The 19,893-nt window shown below is 37.6% G+C and overlaps 1 protein-coding gene and 1 long non-coding RNA gene across 2 annotated transcripts in view; one reads left to right on the top strand and one right to left on the bottom strand.

The window, feature by feature from the left end:
• Positions 1-2,402: 2,402 nt before the first annotated feature.
• On the bottom strand, positions 2,403-11,360 carry MRPL58 (mitochondrial ribosomal protein L58). The gene is made up of 6 exons (XM_003768479.4): positions 11,135-11,360; positions 9,507-9,543; positions 4,585-4,644; positions 3,279-3,361; positions 3,022-3,191; positions 2,403-2,775 (listed from the first exon to the last, which is right to left on the bottom strand). Exons 1-6 carry the CDS (start codon positions 11,321-11,323, stop codon positions 2,691-2,693), a joined length of 624 nt encoding a protein of 207 aa, XP_003768527.1. The 5' UTR covers positions 11,324-11,360; the 3' UTR covers positions 2,403-2,690.
• LOC116423273 overlaps positions 11,306-19,893 on the top strand; it is a 43,858-nt gene continuing 35,270 nt past the window's right edge. The window contains exon 1 of the long non-coding RNA XR_004233814.1: positions 11,306-11,391. This is a non-coding gene — a long non-coding RNA (uncharacterized LOC116423273). The remainder of the gene's footprint in view (positions 11,392-19,893) is intronic.

The raw sequence follows: 19,893 nt of genomic DNA, 5'->3' as shown, positions 1-19,893 counted from the left end.
ATCAAGCAAGTGCAACAGTATGATACTGTACTTTATACCTACAGTTCCTCACCTCTCCAATGAAAGAAGTCTCATCTTCAGGGACAAGACTGGTAATTATAATGATGCAAGGCTTTGTTTGGGTATTTGGTCCTTCTGTTTATATTGCTATAATCATGACATAGATTGTTTCACTTCACTCTGCATCAATTTATGTAACTTTCTTCATACTTCTTTGAATCCTTGTTTATTTTTATTTAAAAATTTTTTTTCAAAACAATAATATCCCAAGGCATTAACATACCAAGTTTGGTTCAGTTCAACTAATTCTTATTAGAAGCATTAAAAAGAGGAAAAAATGATAGTATTTCCAACTCATTAAAAAAAAATACCTGTATGACCACCATTTCTTTGTTTTAGCCAACTATTCTGCCAGGCTAGTTTTTCTTAATTTTTTTTTCAATTAACAAAAATCTATTTCTCTTTCTACTTTTACCTATATTGAAAAAAGAAAAACAAAACCCTTTTACCAAATATGCATAGTTAAGCAAAACTAATTCCCATTAGTCATATCATTCATTCATACACACACACACTTTTTGATTTGATTTTCTTGTGCAGCAAGATAATTATATATATATATATATATATATATATATACATATCTTTGATTTAACATATTGCCATGTATTGGATTACTTGCTGTCTAGGGAGAAGGGAGAAAAAATTTGGAACACAAGGTTTTGCAAGGGTAAATGTTGAAAACTATCTTTGCACGTTTTGAAAATAAAAAGCCATTATAAATAAGAAAGGGTTAAAACTTAACCAGTGACAAAATATTAAATGAAGTGCTTTAGGAATAAAATACAAGAATGTTTAAAAAAAAAGACTTCCTGTTCCAAATTTTTCTTCCTCCCTCCCTTACGTCTTTCCTCCTCAAGGCAGCAAGACATTTGATATTGGTTGATATTGATGCAATTCTTTTAAATATATTTTCACATTTGTGATGTTGCACAAGAAAGATCAGACAAAGGATATTAACAATTTTCAGATGAAGAAATTAAAACTATGTCTAGTCATATGAAAAGATGCTCTAAGTCACTATTGATCAGAGAAATGCAAATTAAGACAACTCTGAAGTACTACCACACACCTCTCAGATTGCTTAAAATAACAGGAAAAAATAATGACAAATATTGGAGATGTGGGAAAACTGGGACACTGATACATTGTTGGTAGAGTTGTGAACTGATGCAACTATTCTGGAGAGTAATTTGGAATTTTGCCCAAAGAGCTATCAAACTTGCATACCCTTTGATCCAGCTATATCTATATTGGGTCTGTATTCCAAAGAGATGATAAAGGAAGGAAAAGGAACAATATGTGCAAAAATGTTTGTGACAGCTCTTTTTGTAGTGGCAAGAAAGTAGAAACTGAGTGGATACCCCTAAGTTGGGGAATGGCTGAATAAATTGTGGTATATAAATGTTATGGAATATTATTGTTCTGTAAGAAATGACCAGCAGGATGATTTCAGAGAGGCCTGGAGAGACTTACACGAACTGATGTTGAGTGAAATGAGCAGAACCATCATTGTTAGTTATGTGATTATGAGATGATTAATTCTGATCAACAATGAGAAAATCCAGGTCAGTTCCAATGGTCTTGTGATGAAGAAAGCCATTTGCACCCAAAGAGAAAACTGTGGGGACTGAGTGTGGATCACAACATAGCATTTTCACTCTTTTTGTTGTTGCAAAAAAAAAAAAAAAAAAAAAAAAGCTATGGCATTTTCTATCCCATGTCTACTGAAATTCTCAGCTAAACTTCTAAAGTTCACACTTAGTGCTGCTATTTCCTTTTAACTTTACTAAATCTTTTATAATCTGTTTGGTAACCATACTTTTTTTTATTTTTTTGCTGAAGCAATTAGGGTTAAGTGACTTGCCCAGGGTCACCAGCCAAGAAGTAGTAAGTGTCTGAGACTAGATTTAAAGTCAGATCCTCCTAACTTCAGGGTGATGCTCTATCCACTGCACCACCTAGCTGCTCACATTAATCATATTTTCAACTAGAGTTGTCTTCAATGTTAACAATGACATTGATATAGTCTTTGTGAAAACCCCAGGCTTTGTTTTGGGTCCTTTTTTCTCTCAATATTCTACCACTTAATGATCTCATCAACTCCCATGGTTATCATGATCATCTGTGTGCAGACACAAACTAAATCTGAGGTCAGGCCTGATCTCATCCCTGAGTTCTAGTCGTATATCTCTACCATATATTTCCAAGTAGGTGTCCTATAGGCATCTCCAACTCATTTTCTTTCCTCCCAAACACACTCTTCCTCTGCCTGTCAAGAGTACCACCATTTTCTGAGTTGTTCAGGCTCACAATCTCGGTATTATGCACAAAGAACCAAATCATTGGAAATACTTTATTGTTAAATACAAAAAGGTGTATTTTTTCTTTCATTTATTACACTAGGAACCATCTCTTCGGGTTTTTGAATGACTGCCAATTGCACTTCTTAGACTCAAGAGTTCTCCAAAGGCATGACACAAGTTTCTAGGGGGTATGTTGTGAATTGCATGGAACTTAAATTTGTAGTCTTTCTAACTTAAAAGTCCATGTGCCATGATGTTACATCATGAGCAGAACCAGTCTGAGAACCACTGAAGAGGTCTCCTTCACGAAGTTGGAAGCTGAGTTCAGTCCATATCTACTTTCCTGTCTGCCTTTTTGGCAGAATGAATTCTCTTCTGTTTGAGCCTTTCACGATTCATGTTTTCTACCCTGAAAACAAAAAGTGAGAAAATAGGCCTACATGCCTAATATCAATAGCTTTCCAAGAGCAACTACAGAGCAGAAAGAGAAGCAGTGAGATCCATGAGCAAGTTCTTTCCTTCCCATTCAGAATTTTCATCTTCTTTATGATACCCCAATCTGGTGATGAGTCCTGAAAACCCTTGTGAATCTAAACCCTGTCAGATAGAAGGTACCTCCAAGCCTATTAAAGGAATCTAGGGAACTTTCTGTTACCTGATCCTCCGAAGCACAGCATCCTCTTTTGATGGCTCTTTGGGAATTTGGCTGGCCTGAGCAATCATGTCTCTAATTTTCTGGAGGCAATTTGCCAAATTTCGAAACTGATAGCGGCTGGAATCAGAGGTAATAATCAACTCTCCTGATCTGTTAATCTTATTTTTAAACTGGAAAAACAGAAAATTCAAAATTTATTCATATAAAGGTTTAAATAGAATTAAAGATTATAGGAGTATATAAAGGGAGTTAGTTACCAAGACAGCAATCTTTTGCTGGACAGGCTCTGCAATCCAGTCTGCTGTTGCTAAATGGAACCGGACTTCAGCCTTAGTATTTACTGTGAATGAGAGGGAAAATATAATATTTATTATAATTTATAATAATAAGTTCACTGAGACTTCTTGATGGAAAGCAAATGATGCAGCTCTGAGAAATTAAATTGTAATCCTTACTTGGTGACTTTCCAAGAATAATGGCATCTAAATCTTTAAGTTTCAAATTCTGGAATGTGAAATTCTCAGGATTTGGAGCTGGAAGGAATCTTAATAATCATTAGTCCAATCCTTTCACTTATAAAAAAAACTGAAGTCCAAAGGGATAAAAATGGCTTTGACAAGGCAACAACTAAATAACAGCATAGGTGAGATTCCAATATGAAAATCTTCTCCTTTAAGTTAGTCTAAGTCATCAGCTGGGTAGAGAGAGTTAACTAACCCCTTAAGAATAGGGAAGCAAATGTTTGCCATCTGGGGGAGGGGATGGAGGGAGGGAGGGGAAAAATCTGAACAGAAGTGAGTGCAAGGGATAATGTTATAAAAAATTACTCTGGCATGGGTTCTGTCAATAAAAAGTTGTTAAAAAAAAAAAAAGAATAAAGATCAAGGACTTTTGCTTAAAAAAAAAATAGGGAAGCATTTTTAGTTGAAAAATAAAGCTCTCATTTGCATCAATGCTCAATGCAATGTTCCTTGTCTACATATGAAAAGAGCAAGGAGTAATAGTGTATATGTGAATAATGCAATAAATACATTCATTGGCAAGCAGTAGCTTTATACTGCTTTCTCTCTAGATCCATACATGTACTTGAAACTTAGTTGTGGCAACCAATAGCAAAAAGAACAAAGAGTCAAAAAGCTCTAAGATCAGACCAGAGGCCAGAATGAAGAACAGGATTACTTAAGCTGGCCACAGTTAAGTCTTTACTGAAAATCCCTTTATTCTGCTTGGAATGTTGCAGCATAGCTACCCAGGCAATAATAGCATTTAGTTTTCTTTTTTTAAGATTTTTATTTTCAAAACATCAAAATGGATAATTTTTCAACATTGACCCTTGCATAGACTTGTGTTTCAGATTTCCCCTTCTTTCCTTCACCTCCTCCCCTAGATGGCAAGCAATCCAATATATGTTATAAACGTTAAAATATATGTTAAATCCAATATGTGTAAACATATTTATACAATTCTCTTATTGCACAAGAAAAATCATATCAAAAGGGTAAGAAAATGAGTAAGAAAACAAAATAGCATTTAGTTTTAATATAAAAGAAAACGATGAGGTACCTTTATTAACATTCTGCCCTCCAGGACCACTACTCTTGGAATAAGATATCTGTAGGCGATCTGTAAGACAGAAGAAAAAGACATTTTTACTCTGGGTCAAAATGATCCATTTACCAATTTATTTTTTATTTTAATTTTTTATTGTTATTTTAACATCATTTCATTTCTGATTATATTCTTCCCCCTTTCCTTCCCAGCAAGCTACTGTTCATAACAAAAAATAAAAGCACTTAATCCACAAGCATTTATCAGTTGCAAACACATACAAAGCACTTTGCTAAGAACTGAACATATAAAGAAAAAGCAAAAACAATGCGTATCCTAAGAAGCTTACATTCTAGTGCATATAATTAGATAAATAAAAGAACAGTCAGAGTAGATGGAAAGTTGCCCCCAAATGCAGGTATAGGTAGCTGGAATGACCTAAAAAGGGCTCCTGCAGATGGTGGGATTTAAACTGAATCTTGAAGGAAGCCAGATTCCAAAGGTCAGTGGAGAGAATGAAAAGAGCATTCTAGGCATGGGAGGACAATCAATGCAAAAATACAGAGAAGGAAAATGGAGTTATCAAGTATAACAGTAGGGAGCTCATATGGCTAGATCAGAGAACACAAGGAGAGAAGTTATATATTAGAAGCCTGGAACAGAAAAGACTAGGCTATGAAGGGTTTTAAAAGCAAAATAGGAATTTACATTTGATCCTAAAGGATAATAAAGAGTCAGGAATCATTAGATTTACATTTGGCAGCTAAGTAGAGGATGGAATTGGGCAAGGAGAGAGGGGAAGGAAACTTGCATCAGGAACTCTGATTACATGACAACTATTATACTTCAGATAAGAGGTGATGAGGGCCTTAACTAAGGTAGTGGCTCTAAATGAAGAAAAAGAAATGTATGTGAGCCATGGTATAAAGAAAGAAGCTACAAGATTTGATAATTGATTAGATAAACAAGGTAAGTGAGAATAAGGTTGACAAAAAATTTGGAAACTATGATCACTGAAAAAATGGTGACAACCTCAAAAGTAACAGAAAAGCTTTGATGAAGAGGGAATTTGGGAGGCGCGATAATGAGTTCTGTTTTAGATATAATGAGTTTGAAATGCCTACAAGACATTCAGTCTAAAATATACCATAGACAATTGGTGGGGGTAGAAAAGAGAAAGAAGAGGGTCCTGGACTGGTCGTCAGGGTTCACTGATGTACCCACTAAGGTATGACATGGATTGAACATCCAATAAAGGAAACTGAGGAATGGTCAGACAGGTGGGAGGAGAACCAAGAGAAAGCACTATCACCAGAACCAGGAAAGAAAAGGAATAGAGAAAATGGTAGTTGACAGTGTGTCAACTATTTCAGGGGGCAAAAAGAATGTCATTACTGAGGCATTTCAGTCATGTCTGACACTCTGTGACCCCATTTGGGGTTTTCTTGGCAGAGATACTGGAGTAGTTTACCATTTCCTTCTCACACAGCTAGTTAATGTCTGACACCATATTTGAATCCTGGTCTTTGGTACTCTAGCAAAATGAATGAAGATTTTTAAAAGGTCATTAGATTTTGCAAATTTTAACACTAATTGAACATTAAATTAATTAACGTAATCACTGTTAACTGTAGAGGGACCAACTTCAGTAGAATAAAGAAACTGGCAATCAGGTTGTAAGAGATTTAGAGGAGAGGTAAGAGGGGGGTGAAAGCAGAAGAAGTGTAGGCCCTAGTTGTAATTAGCTTTATCAAGGAGTTAGTAAAGAAGGAGGAAAGATATCGGATGGCAGCTACTGGACGGGGTAGAAGGTTTAAGGAGGAAGGCTTTGTCATGTTTGTAAGTAGTAGCAGGGAAGAATCAGTAAGTAATTGGAAGGAGAGAAAGAAGGGGGGAGGGAGGGTAGGAGGAAAAGAGGGAGGGAAGGAGGGAGGGAGGGAGAGAAAGAGAGATAGAGAGAGAGAAGGGAGAGAGAAAAGGGAAAGGAAAGGAAAAGATAGAAGAGGAAAGGAGAAGAGGAAGGGATGGAGGGGGGAATGAGGGAGGGGGGAAGAAAGAGAAAGAGAGAAAGTGTAAACAATCTGCTAATGAAAATGGGAAGGACAGGATCAACTTCATATGTAAAGTAGTTGGACTTGGAAAGGGCCATCTTTTCATTAGAGGAAGAAAAAAATGAGGAAAAAAAGAAAGGAGTTCAGCAAAATCATCAACTGAGTCTGATAGTAAATGTAAATATGTCACACATATTTTCTCATCTTTTTTAGGGACAAACTTGGTCATTATAATTTCACAGAGTATAGCTTAATTTTTTTTTGTTGTTCTGTACATTTATATTGTTAAAGTCATTGTGTTTCATGGTCTTCCTTGTTCTACTTACTTTTCCTTAGTTCATATGTGTCTTCCAATTTTTTTTCTGAATTCTTCATAATTATCATTCTTACAATTCAGTAATATTCCATTACATCATATACCACAATTTGTTTAACCATTTTACAATTTGTGGGTGTCAACTTTGCTTCTGGTTTTTGACTATCACAAGAGGTAGCATAAGAAGTGCTGTCATAAATATTTTGATGTGGAAAGGACCATTCTTTTCATCTTTGACCTCTTTGGAGTATGTCTAACAGAATTTCTGGGTTAAAGAATAAGGATATTTTAGTGACTTGCACAGTACAGCTCCAAAATGCTTGGCTGGACCAACTCAGAAGCTGCCCAACAGTGCATTAGGATATCTGTCTTTCCACAATCCTAACATTGATGGCCCCCATTTTTTATCACCTTTTCCAATTTCCTGGGTGGGAGGTTAAAAACCTTGGACATTTCTCTTATTATTGAGATTTGGAGCATGTGAATGTTAGGAGATTACATTCTTCTTTTAAAAGTTTATTTATGGCAACTTAGCACACTCTTGTAGAGATATAGAAAGCTATTTGGAATTATGTCCAAAAAGTGACCAACCTGTTTCCCCCAGGTATACCACTTCCCACTAGACCTCTACCCCAAAGACATCAAAGAAAGATGGGGAAAAAAAGATCTGTATATGTAAAACTGTAACAAAAATGGAAAACTAAGGGAGAGTCCTCTTCTTGAGGAATAGTTAACAAATTGTGGCTTATGAATGTAGCTTCTTTCTTTATACCATGGCTCACATACATTTCTTTTTCTTCACTTAGAGCCACTACCTTAGTTAAGGCCCTCCTCATCACCTCTTATCTGAAGTATAATAGTTGTCATGTAATCAGAGTTTTTTTTTTTTTTTTTTTAAATTAGGACTGTTTTAAAAGCTGAAATATGATGAATAACCATACCATACTTATTTTACAATGAAGTAAAGGTGAAGTAGAAGGAACAATGGAGCTGGTTGAGCCCTTACTTTGCCACTATAAACCCATATGTGTGGCTGGGCAAATCGGCTAACCTCTTTGAGCCTACATTTCCTTAGCTGTAAAAATGAGAAATTAGGACTAAATCCAACTGCCATTGGACATATATATCTTGGCAGGTCAAATTCAATATGTCAAAAGCTTCGTTCTTCCTAATATTTTTATTTCTGTTGATGACACACCTATCTTTCTAATCACCCAGATTTGCAATCTTTGAGCCATTTTAATTCTTCTTTACTTTCCCTATCCAATTAGTTACCAAGTCTTGTTTATTATATTTCCATAACTTTTCTCAAATCCATCCCCTTCTCTTCTCTCACATGCCCACTAGTTCAGACCCTATTTGCATCTCTACAGGACCATCATAATAACTTTCTATTGATCTCCCTATTTCCAGTCTCAATCCTTCCCACAGCTGCCAAATCTAACATTCCCAAAACAGAGCTCTGACCATGTTACTTGCCAGTTTAGTAAAAATCAGTGACTTTCTACTGCCATTAAGATAAAACCCAGACTCCACACCTTGGTATTTTAAAACTCCATGACTTGGCTTTTACCTGTGCTCTTCAGACTTAAATAATCCCCTTCATGTACTCTATAGTCTAACCAAACTGTCCTACTAGTTTTTCCTTGAATTCAATATTTCATCCCCTTTCTCCACGCCTTTGTCTATCATGGTTAGGATTTCATACATTTTCCTTTTTTTCAAAGGACTTCATTTCATTTCACCTTTATTCCTCAGAGCAGTCACTTCCTTCAAGGCTTAGGTCAAGTGCCACTTTGTAAGAGAAATCAATTCCAATTTCCCCAAGCTGTTAGTGCTCTCTCCTTTTTCAAATTATTTTCTATTTATTTTTATGTGTATGTGTATTCTTGGGACAATGTAAGATAAATGAGGCCCATGGCTGTAGCCCACACTCAGTAAAGTACATTATTGTTGCTCAGCTGTTTCAGTTCTGTCTGATTTTTGTAAACACATTTGAGGTCGTCTTGGCAAAAATACAGGAGTAGTTTGCTATCTTCTTCTCCAATTCATTCTATAGTTGAGGAAACTAAGGCAAAGAGGATTAAGTGACTTGCCCAGGGCCACATAGCTAGTATCTGTGGCCACATTTAAACTTAGGAAGATGAGTTTTCCTGACCCCTAGGCTGAGCATTTTACTGCACGACCTATATTTTATATAATGACAAGTAAATTATTAAAAACAGTAAATGTTTGCTTAGTAGCTCTTAATAGAACTGAATCACTATATTCCCTTCCAACTCTATGATACCATAATCTGTGAAAAGCAATCTTTTTGATCAAACTTAACGCAGAAGGAAAAGGGTTGAAAAAGACAGAAGGGACAGTCAGTGTTCTAGGGTTTTCTAGCTAGCAAAAAGATCTTTTGTGAAGCTTCAGTAAATGCAACATAAAGAAGATGCATAAGGTAGCAGTGGTAACCTATTGTACTTGATATTCAATAACACTCTCAACTTAAGAGACAATAAAGAAAACTCCTTGGAAGAATAATCTGGTTTTCTAAGACAGTGAAGAGGTACAAGCTGACTTACCTATAGGAATGTCAGTACTGGACTGCTTTGCACCATCCTACAACAAACAGACACATACACTCAATGTTAAGAAACACATACAATGCTAAACAAAATCTTCTGGGGCAGCTGAATTTGTTTCTTGGGTGACTTAAGAAAGGGGGTTGGCAAATCATTTCCAGTGGAGCAGTAATGAACTGAACTAGCTATGCCCAGAGAAAGAACTCTGGGAGATGACTAAAAACCATTACATTGAATTCCCAATCCCTATATTTATGCACACCTGCATCTTTGATTTCCTTCACAAGCTAATTGTACAATAATTCAGAGTCTGATTCTTTTTGTACAGCAAAATAATGTTGTGGTCATGTATACTTATTGTGTATCTAATTTATATTTTAATGTATTTAACATCTACTGGTGATCCTGCCATCTAGGGGAGGGGGTGGGGGGGTAAGAGGTGAAAAATTGGAACAAGAGGTTTGGCAATTGTTAATGCTGTAAAGTTACCCATGTATATATCCTGTAAATTAAAGGCTATTAAATAAAAAAAATAAATAAATAAATTTAAAAAAAAAAAAAAAGAAAGGGGGTTGGCAAATTGTAGCTTGAAAAAGAAATCTGGAAATCTACTCGGGATGGTTTTTACATTTTGAAATCCAATAAAAGTTTATTTATTAATATAAAGGCAATTATTAGTTTGGACTGCAGAAAAAGGTGGGTCATTCGCCAACTGCTGAGGTGATAAAAGTGCTTTGGAAACCGTATGCAAATATAAACTATTCTTTAAGAATTCCCTCCCCCAAAGTCATCAGATTTGTGGTCTCAACTCAATCTCTTTGAGATCTTATGACTCTACTATTCTTTTTCACTGTGGGATCCAGCACTTCAATACAAGCACCAAAGAAGGGAACAGAAGCAGATTCTATAATATTGCAAAAATTGCAAACCGAAAAGAAAGCTGTTAATATCTGCACCAAAGCAAAGTTTCTTAGAATCCTTGGAACAACCACCAGCAATTCAATGTCGGGCTCCTTTGTGGTTTTTTTTATTTTTTTTTATTTTATTTAAATTTGTTTTCGTTTAACTCTGCGTCTGTCTGTCTGTCTGTCTGTCTGGCCCTGGGTCAGACACCAGGGTAAGAATCTGCGGTGCTTCTGACTCTAAGGACAGCGTCCTAGCCATCGCAGCATGTAGCGGCCCCGCCAACAACAGAGAAAGCCAGCAATTCTGCCAGCTGCCAAGCTAAGCTGCCAAGGAGTCCCGAAAGCCCAGAAAAAGCCCACGGTCTGGTCCGGAGTGAGCAGCCTGAGGTTTCTTTTGCTAAAAGCAACAAACGCCCCACTCCCCATCTAGAAAGGATCACGTGACGCACAGACCCAGCTCTTGGCCCCGAGCCTAGCCAATGAAACGCCAGCTCTTTGACAAGCCTCACAGCGTCATCAAGCCTAGCCAATGAAGAGCCAGTTGTCCGACATCCTTCAGGGCAACTCCGTACCCAGCCAATGAAGCGGCGGCTCTCTGACGCCGTGACTTACCGGCGAGCCCTATGCCCAGCCAATGAGGCGCCGCCTCTCTGATGTCAGTCACCCCGTGCTCACCTCCGCGTCCCTCCCTCACCTCCCTCTCTCCACCCAATCCGCCCTTACCGGGACTCTCCAGGCAGTCTCTCGGCCGCGGGAGTTCGGGTACAAGTTGTCTAGACTGTAGATACTCTTAAACTCAGAACTAGCTGCCTTCTCGTGAAGAGCACGGCGGAGGCAGCGGGCGGGCGGCTGAAGCAGGGCCAGCCTGAGAGGAGCCCGGCTCGGTAACCAAAGCCACTGCGTGGCGGCCATGTTGTCTTCTCGGGCTACTTCCGGTGGGGGTTCACTCGTTACAGATCCGGCCGGAAACGCAGCGACAGGTCAGGGCCTCCTGGCTACGTGTATCCGCCCATTTTAGGCTTAAGGAAGCAAGCTGAAAGGCACGGGCTAAGCATGTAGTTTGCTTATTAATGGGGATTTGTAAGACCTCTAAAGTGGCAGGTTGCATTAAAAAAATTTTTTTTATAAGCTCTTTGCCATCAGGAGCTACTTTTTGCATTTCTTTGTATTCTCAGCACTTAGCATAGGGGCTGTCACCTAACAGACACTTAATAAATGCTGATTTTTCTTGTGATGTCGTAAATGTGAGGGTTTCCTGGGCGTGTATCTGTAGAGAGCTGGGAAAGGACGTAGGAATAATGAAAAGCCAGAGGTTTCCTTTTTGGGTGTCATGGACTCCCATATGAAAGTCAGGGGAAGTCCCTTTCGAGTAATTTTTTTTTTTTTTTTTTTTTTTTTTTTTTTTGCGGAGGCTGTTGGGATTAAGTGACTTATCCAGGGTCACACAGCCGGGAAGTGTTCAGTGTGAAACTCGGGTCCTCCTGACTTCAGGGCTGATGCTCTATCCACAGCGCCACCTAGCTGCTCCTATATGAAATGTAGGGTTACAAAGGAAACAAATTGTATTGGAATAGTTTTTATTTATTTATTTTTAAGCTTTTTATTTATAAAATATATTGCATGGGTAATTTTTCACCATTGACCCTTGCAAAACCTTCTGTTCCAAATTTTCCTCCTCTCCTCCCTCCATAGGTAATTCAATACATGTTAAATATATTAAAATATGTTAAATCCAATATCTGTATACATATTTATACAGTTATCTTGCTGCACAAGAAAAATGGGATCAAGAAGGGAAAAAATTGCGAAAGAAAACAAAAATGCAAGCAGAGAGAATGAGAATGCTATGCTGTGTTCCACATTCATTTCCCACAGTCCTCTCTCTGGGTGTAGATGGCTCTCCATCACTGAACAAGTGGAACTGGTTTGAATCATCTCATTGTTGAAGAGAGTCACGTCCATCAGAATTGACCATCATATAGTCTTGTTGCCATATATAACAATCTGGCCCTGCTCATTTCACTCAGCATCAGTTCATTTAAGTCTCTCCAGGCCTTTCTGAAATCATCCTGCTGGTTGTTGGAATACTCTTTAAAAAACAAACAAACACACAAAACAAGTTCACAGCCCCATTAAGAGAACCACATCTACTACAGAGTATATCCATAGCCTGAGTACTAAGTAGCCCAGTCCCTTCATTTTATAGATGTTGAACTAGACATAAGGCATGTGAGTGATTTGTCTTAAATCATTCAGGGAGTGGATTGTCAGGGGTAGGGTTTGAACCCAGGTCCTCTAGACTCAGCCCTAAGCGCTGGATTTGAAGCCAGAGATACTTGACTTGGAATTCTTGACTTAATGATCATAAATGTATATCTGGGCTGGAGATCAATGGTCATCTAATTCAATCCTCCCACTGGTGAGTAAGCATTTAGAGAAGTTAAGATGTTTGTTCAGTGTTTGATTCTTCTGAAATGGCAGTCTCCAGGGTTACCAATGATCTCTTAAATGTCCAGTCTAATGGTCTTTTCTTGATCCTGATTTTTCTTCTCAATGTCCTATAATCTCTGCCTCTCTTAAATCACCCATTTTCCCCTTGATATTCTCTTCCCTCAAGGCTTCTACAGTCCTGTTCTTTCCTAAGTCTTTTCTTCCTTGGATGATAGCTCCTCAGTCTTTTTTACTGAATCTTCATCCAAGTCATACTAACTATGGGTTTCCTCTATAGCCCAGGCCTGGGCTGTCTTTCTTCTAAATAATATGGGTGATTTCATTAGTTCCTATGGTGCAATTGATGTAAATTGTGTCCCCTTTGACTTTTGGGGAGCCCTGAGGCTTTGCCCCCTTTTGTGGGGGAAGTTCCTGAGTCTCAAACTCTTCTCTGAAAAAGGCCCACCCTCAGGGAGCCCAGTTGGGTGGCCTCATTCAGTTGGAGATGGAGGCCAGAGACTTGGTCGCACCCTTTATTGAGTTGAAGATTACTCAGAAATCACTCCAGTAGCTCAAACTTCTTGCTAATCTTTACATTTCATTTCTTTGCACATGCTCTTTGATAAAGCTACATTGATTTACTTGTAGGTCCTCTCATATGACATTCTATCTTCCCATTTAGTACTATTCTCCCTCCTTACCTTTCTTCCTGGCTTCTCTGTCTTCCTTGAAGAGTCTGCTCAGATTCCTCATTATACAGGTAGACCTTTTTGACCCCCATAGCTGGTCCTTTCCTTTGAGATTATGTTCTGGAGGAAGAGGTTATTTTTACTTTGGATGTAACTTGTATCCAAATAGTTACTTACATTCTCCCATTAGAATGTGAGTTCTTTGAAGGCAGAGATACTTCTTTGACTCTTCCTTCAGCTTTCTTGCTAAATCCCTAGTATTTAGCATAGTGTCTGGTACATAGTAAGGGATTAATAAATGTACTTAGCCCTTAAGGGGATTCCATCAACAGATAAGTGATCAAATTATGTAAGCAAACTTTTTAAAAGAAGAATTGCAATCTTCTAACTATTATATGAATTTGAATATGATTTACTGTTCCAGATCATTGATTAGGAAAAAAAAATACAAATCAAAGTAACTCTGAGGTTTTAATTCACACTCAGAAAATTGTCAAAGATGACAAAAGATAATGTGTGGAAAAGGTGAAGAACTTATAGTTCAAGCACATATTGATCAGTGACTGTTAGCTAAATTAATTGAAGCCTCCCAGAGTGTGATTTTAGATAAGGCCTGGACTACATTCCATTGTCCAAAGAAGGGATTAAAAAGTAAAAGAGGCTAAAGAAGCTATACATCACCTTATCTATTGCATTCCACTGACCAAATAGGGGAATAGAGACTTATGTAACCCATCACAACATATACAGGGTGGGATTTTGGGGGTTCTTAGTCTGAAATGTATAAAAACTGTGACCACACTCAAGGGAGTGGCCCTCCTGCTGTGAGCTTCTGCTCACAAAACGGGATGGTCCGTTTCTGGAGATTCTAATACATTTTCTGCTTTCTATGAGTGATCTCCGAGTTAGTCAGTTTGGGTAGGTGTCTTTGTCCATAACAATAAGAACAATCAGTGTGGAAGGGATTGTGGAAAGAATATATTAAAACACAAGCTGGGTAAGTTCTTAATTGGTCCAACCGTTGTAGAAACTAGTTTTGGAGCTGTGCTAAATAAAAAGTGACCAAAATAGTCTTAATCTTTGACTTAGAGATTCCAATTCTAGATTCACTACCCTGTTAATAGAAATAATATCAACAAAAAAATGGAAATTGAATGTCTTCAAATTATTTTGACCAAGTTTGGCCCCAAAGAAAAGCTGTGAAGAGAGACCTCCCTTCATTCTTTGCAAATGAAGAAGACCATAGGAGTGGAACACTGCATATAAAATTGGACTGGTTGGCATGTTGGTTCATTTTGTTGAACTGTTCTTTTTTCTTTTTAGAAATTATTATAATGAATGTCTTTCTGGAAGGTGGAGTTAGAAGGGATGTATTGGGAAATAAAGATGATGCCATTCTCCAATTGATAAATGGTCAAAGGATATGAGTAGACAATTTTCAGATGAAGAAATTGAATACCACCACACACTTCTCAGATTGGCAGGAGTTGGGATGGCTCCCAGGTGTGTCTGGGCCCCTTCCTGCAGGGATTGAATATATGCTTTCTCTTTGTATCTGAAGATGTCTCTGATTAGTTAATTTGGAAAAGGGGGTCTAGCACCCTTCCCATACAGGATGGACCAGAGTTTTTGGAGAGAGGGTTGTATTTTCACTCTCCTTGAGGAAAGAAATTCAAGTCTAAAGAAAGAGCAATCCTGAGCTCCCTTCAAGTATTAGCTGGAGTGCAGCTTTTTCCAAGAACTCTTTTTCCCCAATAGATATTATCCTTCCATCACTATGTATTTACTTAAATAGCTCTAAACATTTAGTAGGGGCAGCTAGGTGGTTCAGTGGATAAAACACCAGGCCTGGAATTAGGAAGACTATTACTGTTCTGTAAGAAATGACCAACAGGATGATTTCAGAAAGGCCTGGAGAGACTTACACGAACTGATGCTGAGTGAAATGAGCAGGACCAGGAGATCATTATATACTTCAACAACAATACTATATGATGACCAGTTCTGATGGATCAGGCCATCCTCAGCAACAAGATCAACCAAATCATTTCTAATGGAGCAGTAATGAACTGAACTAGCTATACCCAGAAAAAGAACTCTGGGAGATGACTAAAAACCATTACATTGAATTCCCAATCCCTATATTTATGCACACCTGCATTTTTGATTTCCTTCACAAGCTAATTGTACAATATTTCAGAGTCTGATTCTTTTTGTACAGCAAAATAACGTTTTGGTCATGTATACTTATTGTGTATCTAATTTATATTTTAATATATTTAACATCTACTGGTCATCCTGCCATTTAGGGGAGGGGGTGGGAGGGTAAGAGGTGAAAAATTGGAACAAGAGGTTTGGCAATTGTTAATGCTGTAAAGTTACCCATGTATATATCCTGTAAATAAAAGGCTATTAAATTAAAAAAAAAAGTGTTTATATATTTATTGGCATATTTTTACTGATCCTAAGAGTTATGTGGACTGTAAGTCTGGAGGAGCTGAATAAAACAAAAGTCTCAGTTTCCCTTCCTAGTTCTAGTCAATCCCATGGGAGATTTGGATCTGGTTTTTAGTCATATATGCTGGTAATAGAGGATTTAAACTCTGAGATGACGTAGTCTGCTTATTGGTTGTTGAGCACAGAACCTAAATGTTGAACAAGGTTAAAATATGGGGGGTGACTTAGACTACATTTTTCCCACTTTGGTGCTAACCATATACATGGTACAGCACCACTATCAGTCCTGTATTTCTTCTCTATCTTCAATTGCATCATTCTAATTTCTGAGGGCTCTTGCCAAATCAATTTGGCTATAAGGTAGGGGACTTAAACTTTTAACAGGACACAGGTCCAGCCATGAGTATTACAAAAGTCATAATCCCATGTTTCTTTCAATGTTACAAAAGTTAAGCAAACTTTTAAAAGTAGGATAATATCCTCATATATCCCTTAAGGAGACAAACCTTGTTAAATAGGCACTATACATAAACTAAGTCAAATTACAGAGTAAACCACTTGGAAGACTCATCATATACTAATTTGAGAGGGGAAATTTCGTTATATCGTTATATATATATCGTTATAGGTCGATATATAACGATATATATATCGTTAAGGTCACCTAGAAAACTCTAAATGTAAACACTGTAAAACAGATCCCCATTCAGGAAATACAATAATGGTTATCAATATGAAATAACATCATATCTCCTTGTGATCTGTTAACACATGCTTAATGTTTCTTTTTTGATTTTTTTGAAATGTAGCTCTAAAAAAATAGGCTTTAAAAAAGTCCATTGTGTTTTAAAATGGAGCTACTCACCATTCCTTTAAACTTTAATCATTCTGGCTTTCACTGAATAGACAATCAAAGCTTCAGCCCAAGCTTCTGTGGCTCATTGTTTAAGTTCTTCTGGCTTAAAGTGGCTGTGTAAATAGCAATTGTTTTCTTGTGATCGGAGGGTCTTCCCTTCCCAGACTGCAATGGAAAACCAGGCCATCTTTCCTCTCAGTTCTTACCTATCCCTTAATCATTGCATGGGTGTAGCTGAGATGTGGGATAGACCTTAATTTGGAAAGGCCAAGGTCACCCACTTCATCTCTGATACCTCTGGGGAAGTGAGGCTGAAGGCTTTGTGCAGCTCTTCCTCAAATGCAATTCGTGCTTAAGCATCCTCATGTCATTGGTCCTCTTTAAGGACCAATTAATTTTTTTTTTTTTTTTTTTTAAAGAATAAAGGATTTACAACAGCTGGTCCAGAGGAGTTGATGATTAGAAAAGGATGGACTCCTCTCTTCTGATACTCTATAGAACTCCAATGAGAAGTTGTTATGCTACAGTTCTCTTTAACTGTCCTGACTCAGTTTCCCTGCACTAGTTTCCCTTGTCTCAGTTGCCTTAACTGTTCTGTTTCAATCCCCTAAGCTTTTTTAGAAAACTCCCCCTCTGATTCATTAAGACTGGGGACCATTTGCTCTGGGGTTGTAAATTGTTAATGTAAGCAAGATAAGGAGGAATTCAGACCTCTGTTTATTCAGACATCCTGTCTCTGGCTTTTAGTAAGAATTTATGGCCTCCCCCCATTTTGACAGAAGTTTTCCCGCGCTTCTTTCCCCTTCCTTTGTTTAGAGAAAAGGTATTTAAGAAGTTGGGGTTCTCCCATTCAATGCTAGATGCTGGACGCTGGATTGTTTGAGATGACAGTATCCTCCAGCCCTGGGACCAACATGGATCCCTTGGTCCCAATATATCTCTCCATCCTAATCTCTGTCTGACTGGATAATTTAAGACAAGAGTCCTGTCCAGTCAATTATGCTCTCCAATTAATAAAATATTAAAAACTCTCTAATCTCTCTTCTGCCTCAGTTTCTCTGGCATTACAAAGTAAGCAAGGACAATCTTGCTGTCTTCTCCCCTTCTCCCCTTTTCTACCATAGACTCATGTCTCCCTGGAGTAATTGAGAGAACTTCTGCATCTAAGGTGATGGCCATTGACAAAAGGATTGGCCCAATTTACAAATGTTGACAGTCATGTTAGATTCTTCATTACTCCATTTGGGATTTTCTTGGCCAAGATACTGGAGTGGTTTTCCCTTTCTTTCTTCAGCTGATTTCACAGATGAGGAAACTGAGGCAAATAGAGTAAAGTGACTTGCCCAGGGACACACAGCAAGTAAGAGTCTAAGACTGGATTTAAATCCTGTCTTCCTTACTTCAGACCCAGCGCTCAATCCACTGTACCACCTAGCTGCCCTAATGGATAAGTACCAGGAATCATTGGACAATGCAGTGCTAAGATGAAATGAAAAATGCTTTAAAATCTTTAAAAAAAAACTGCTTTATGTACTGATGAGGTTTAAATATTAACTTTCTAGTAGATCTTAACATTAGTTACAACTTGTTACTAAATTTTAGTAACTTTTTAAAAATTTCTGATATCTTTTTATTTTTAGGATATGTGTGTGTGTACAGGAAGGAATATCCTGATTCATATTCTGCAATAAGTACTTTTTATTTTCATCCTTAGGGGAACTCCTTAGATTTATGAGTCATAATCTAATTAGTAATCCTACCTCCATCCTAGTGTGGTTTCCAGTGTTACTGAATAAAAATGTCTCTCTTCTTTCTAGATGGCATTTTCTTATTCCTCCTCTTTTAAAAATCTTTCTGCAGAATTTAATACTATTGGCTAGTGTTTTTTTTTCCTGAGCATTTATGACAGGATTTTCTGTTGGAATTTTCTAATCCTACCTTTCTGGCTACTTCTCATTCTCCTTTGCTGGATCATCCGTATCATCCATGTTTCACTAGGGCTCTATCTTGAGCCCTCCCCACTTCTGTACTTATATTATCTCTCAGTACTTATATTATCTCATCATCATCTGATTCAATTATCAAATCTATGCAAATAATTTCCAGATCTATATATCCAGCTCAGATCTCTTCTTGAACTTCAATTCTGCATCATCCACTTTCTGGAATTTCTAACTAGGTGTTTTTTACAGGTTTCAAACTCAACATATTTTGAGGTGCTGTCTTGATACAGGGTGCTGAGAATACCAAGGTATTCTATCTGTGACATTGCCAATGTGGATAAGTCTTGGATAAGTCACTGAACTTCCAAGGGCCTCACTTATTTTGTCAACAGAATGAAACTGTATGACCTCTGAAGCTCTGGTAAAAGTTTAAATTTATAATCTATGTTCAAAACAGAACTCAATATTTTTCCTCCTAAATTCTTCCCTTTGTCTGACTTTTCTATTTCTATTAAGGATACCACTATTCCTTTTGACATCCAAGATCACAAATTCAGATTAACCTTGACTCACTTGCTCATTTTTCATATCCAATCAGTATTTCAACTTTGTGGCTTCTACCCCACAACATTTCTCTTGTTCATTAACTATTTTCCCATGACATTGCTCTTCCCTAGCATGGTCCAGACCTTCTTGCCAGGACAGTTGTAATAGCATCCCAATTGGTATCATTTTCTCCAGCTTCTTTCTTATTCCAATCATCCACACAATCACCAAAGCAATCTTCCTAAAGTGTAAGCCTGACCCAATTACTCCATTGCCCTGTGGGTATCTTTGGCTTCTAGGACAAAATACAAACTCTTCTGGCTTTGAAAGATAACCATTGAGGTCCCATCCAGCCATACCTCAGTTTTTAATCTGACTGCAATTTGCCTTGCCAGTTATTTCATTCTGCTCTCCTTTATAAACTCCATGTTCTAGCCAAATAGGACAAATATGACATAAATGACATATTGGTCAAGCCTCCTCACATGATTCGGTAGTAGCTACATCATGCACATGCTTGGAGGACAGAATCCCCTTTTTAACACTAGGAAAACTTGAAGA

Source organism: Sarcophilus harrisii, chromosome 4, assembly GCF_902635505.1.
Source record: "Sarcophilus harrisii chromosome 4, mSarHar1.11, whole genome shotgun sequence".
NCBI classification, from domain to species: Eukaryota; Metazoa; Chordata; class Mammalia; order Dasyuromorphia; family Dasyuridae; genus Sarcophilus; species Sarcophilus harrisii.
Note: the sequence above shows the minus strand (reverse complement) of the source record. Positions and strands in the feature narration are given on the sequence as shown.

Excerpts from the sequence above, each read along its gene's own strand:
- MRPL58 (XM_003768479.4), bottom strand. The coding sequence starts at position 11,323 with ATGGCCGCCACGCAGTGGCTTTGGTTACCGAGCCGGGCTCCTCTCAGG. Across the intron at positions 3,362-4,584 it reads AGGGCAGAATGTTAATAAAG|TAAATACTAAGGCTGAAGTC; the intron begins GTACCTCATCGT and ends TCTCATTCACAG. Across the intron at positions 2,776-3,021 it reads GCTGTGCTTCGGAGGATCAG|GGTAGAAAACATGAATCGTG; the intron begins GTAACAGAAAGT and ends TTTTGTTTTCAG.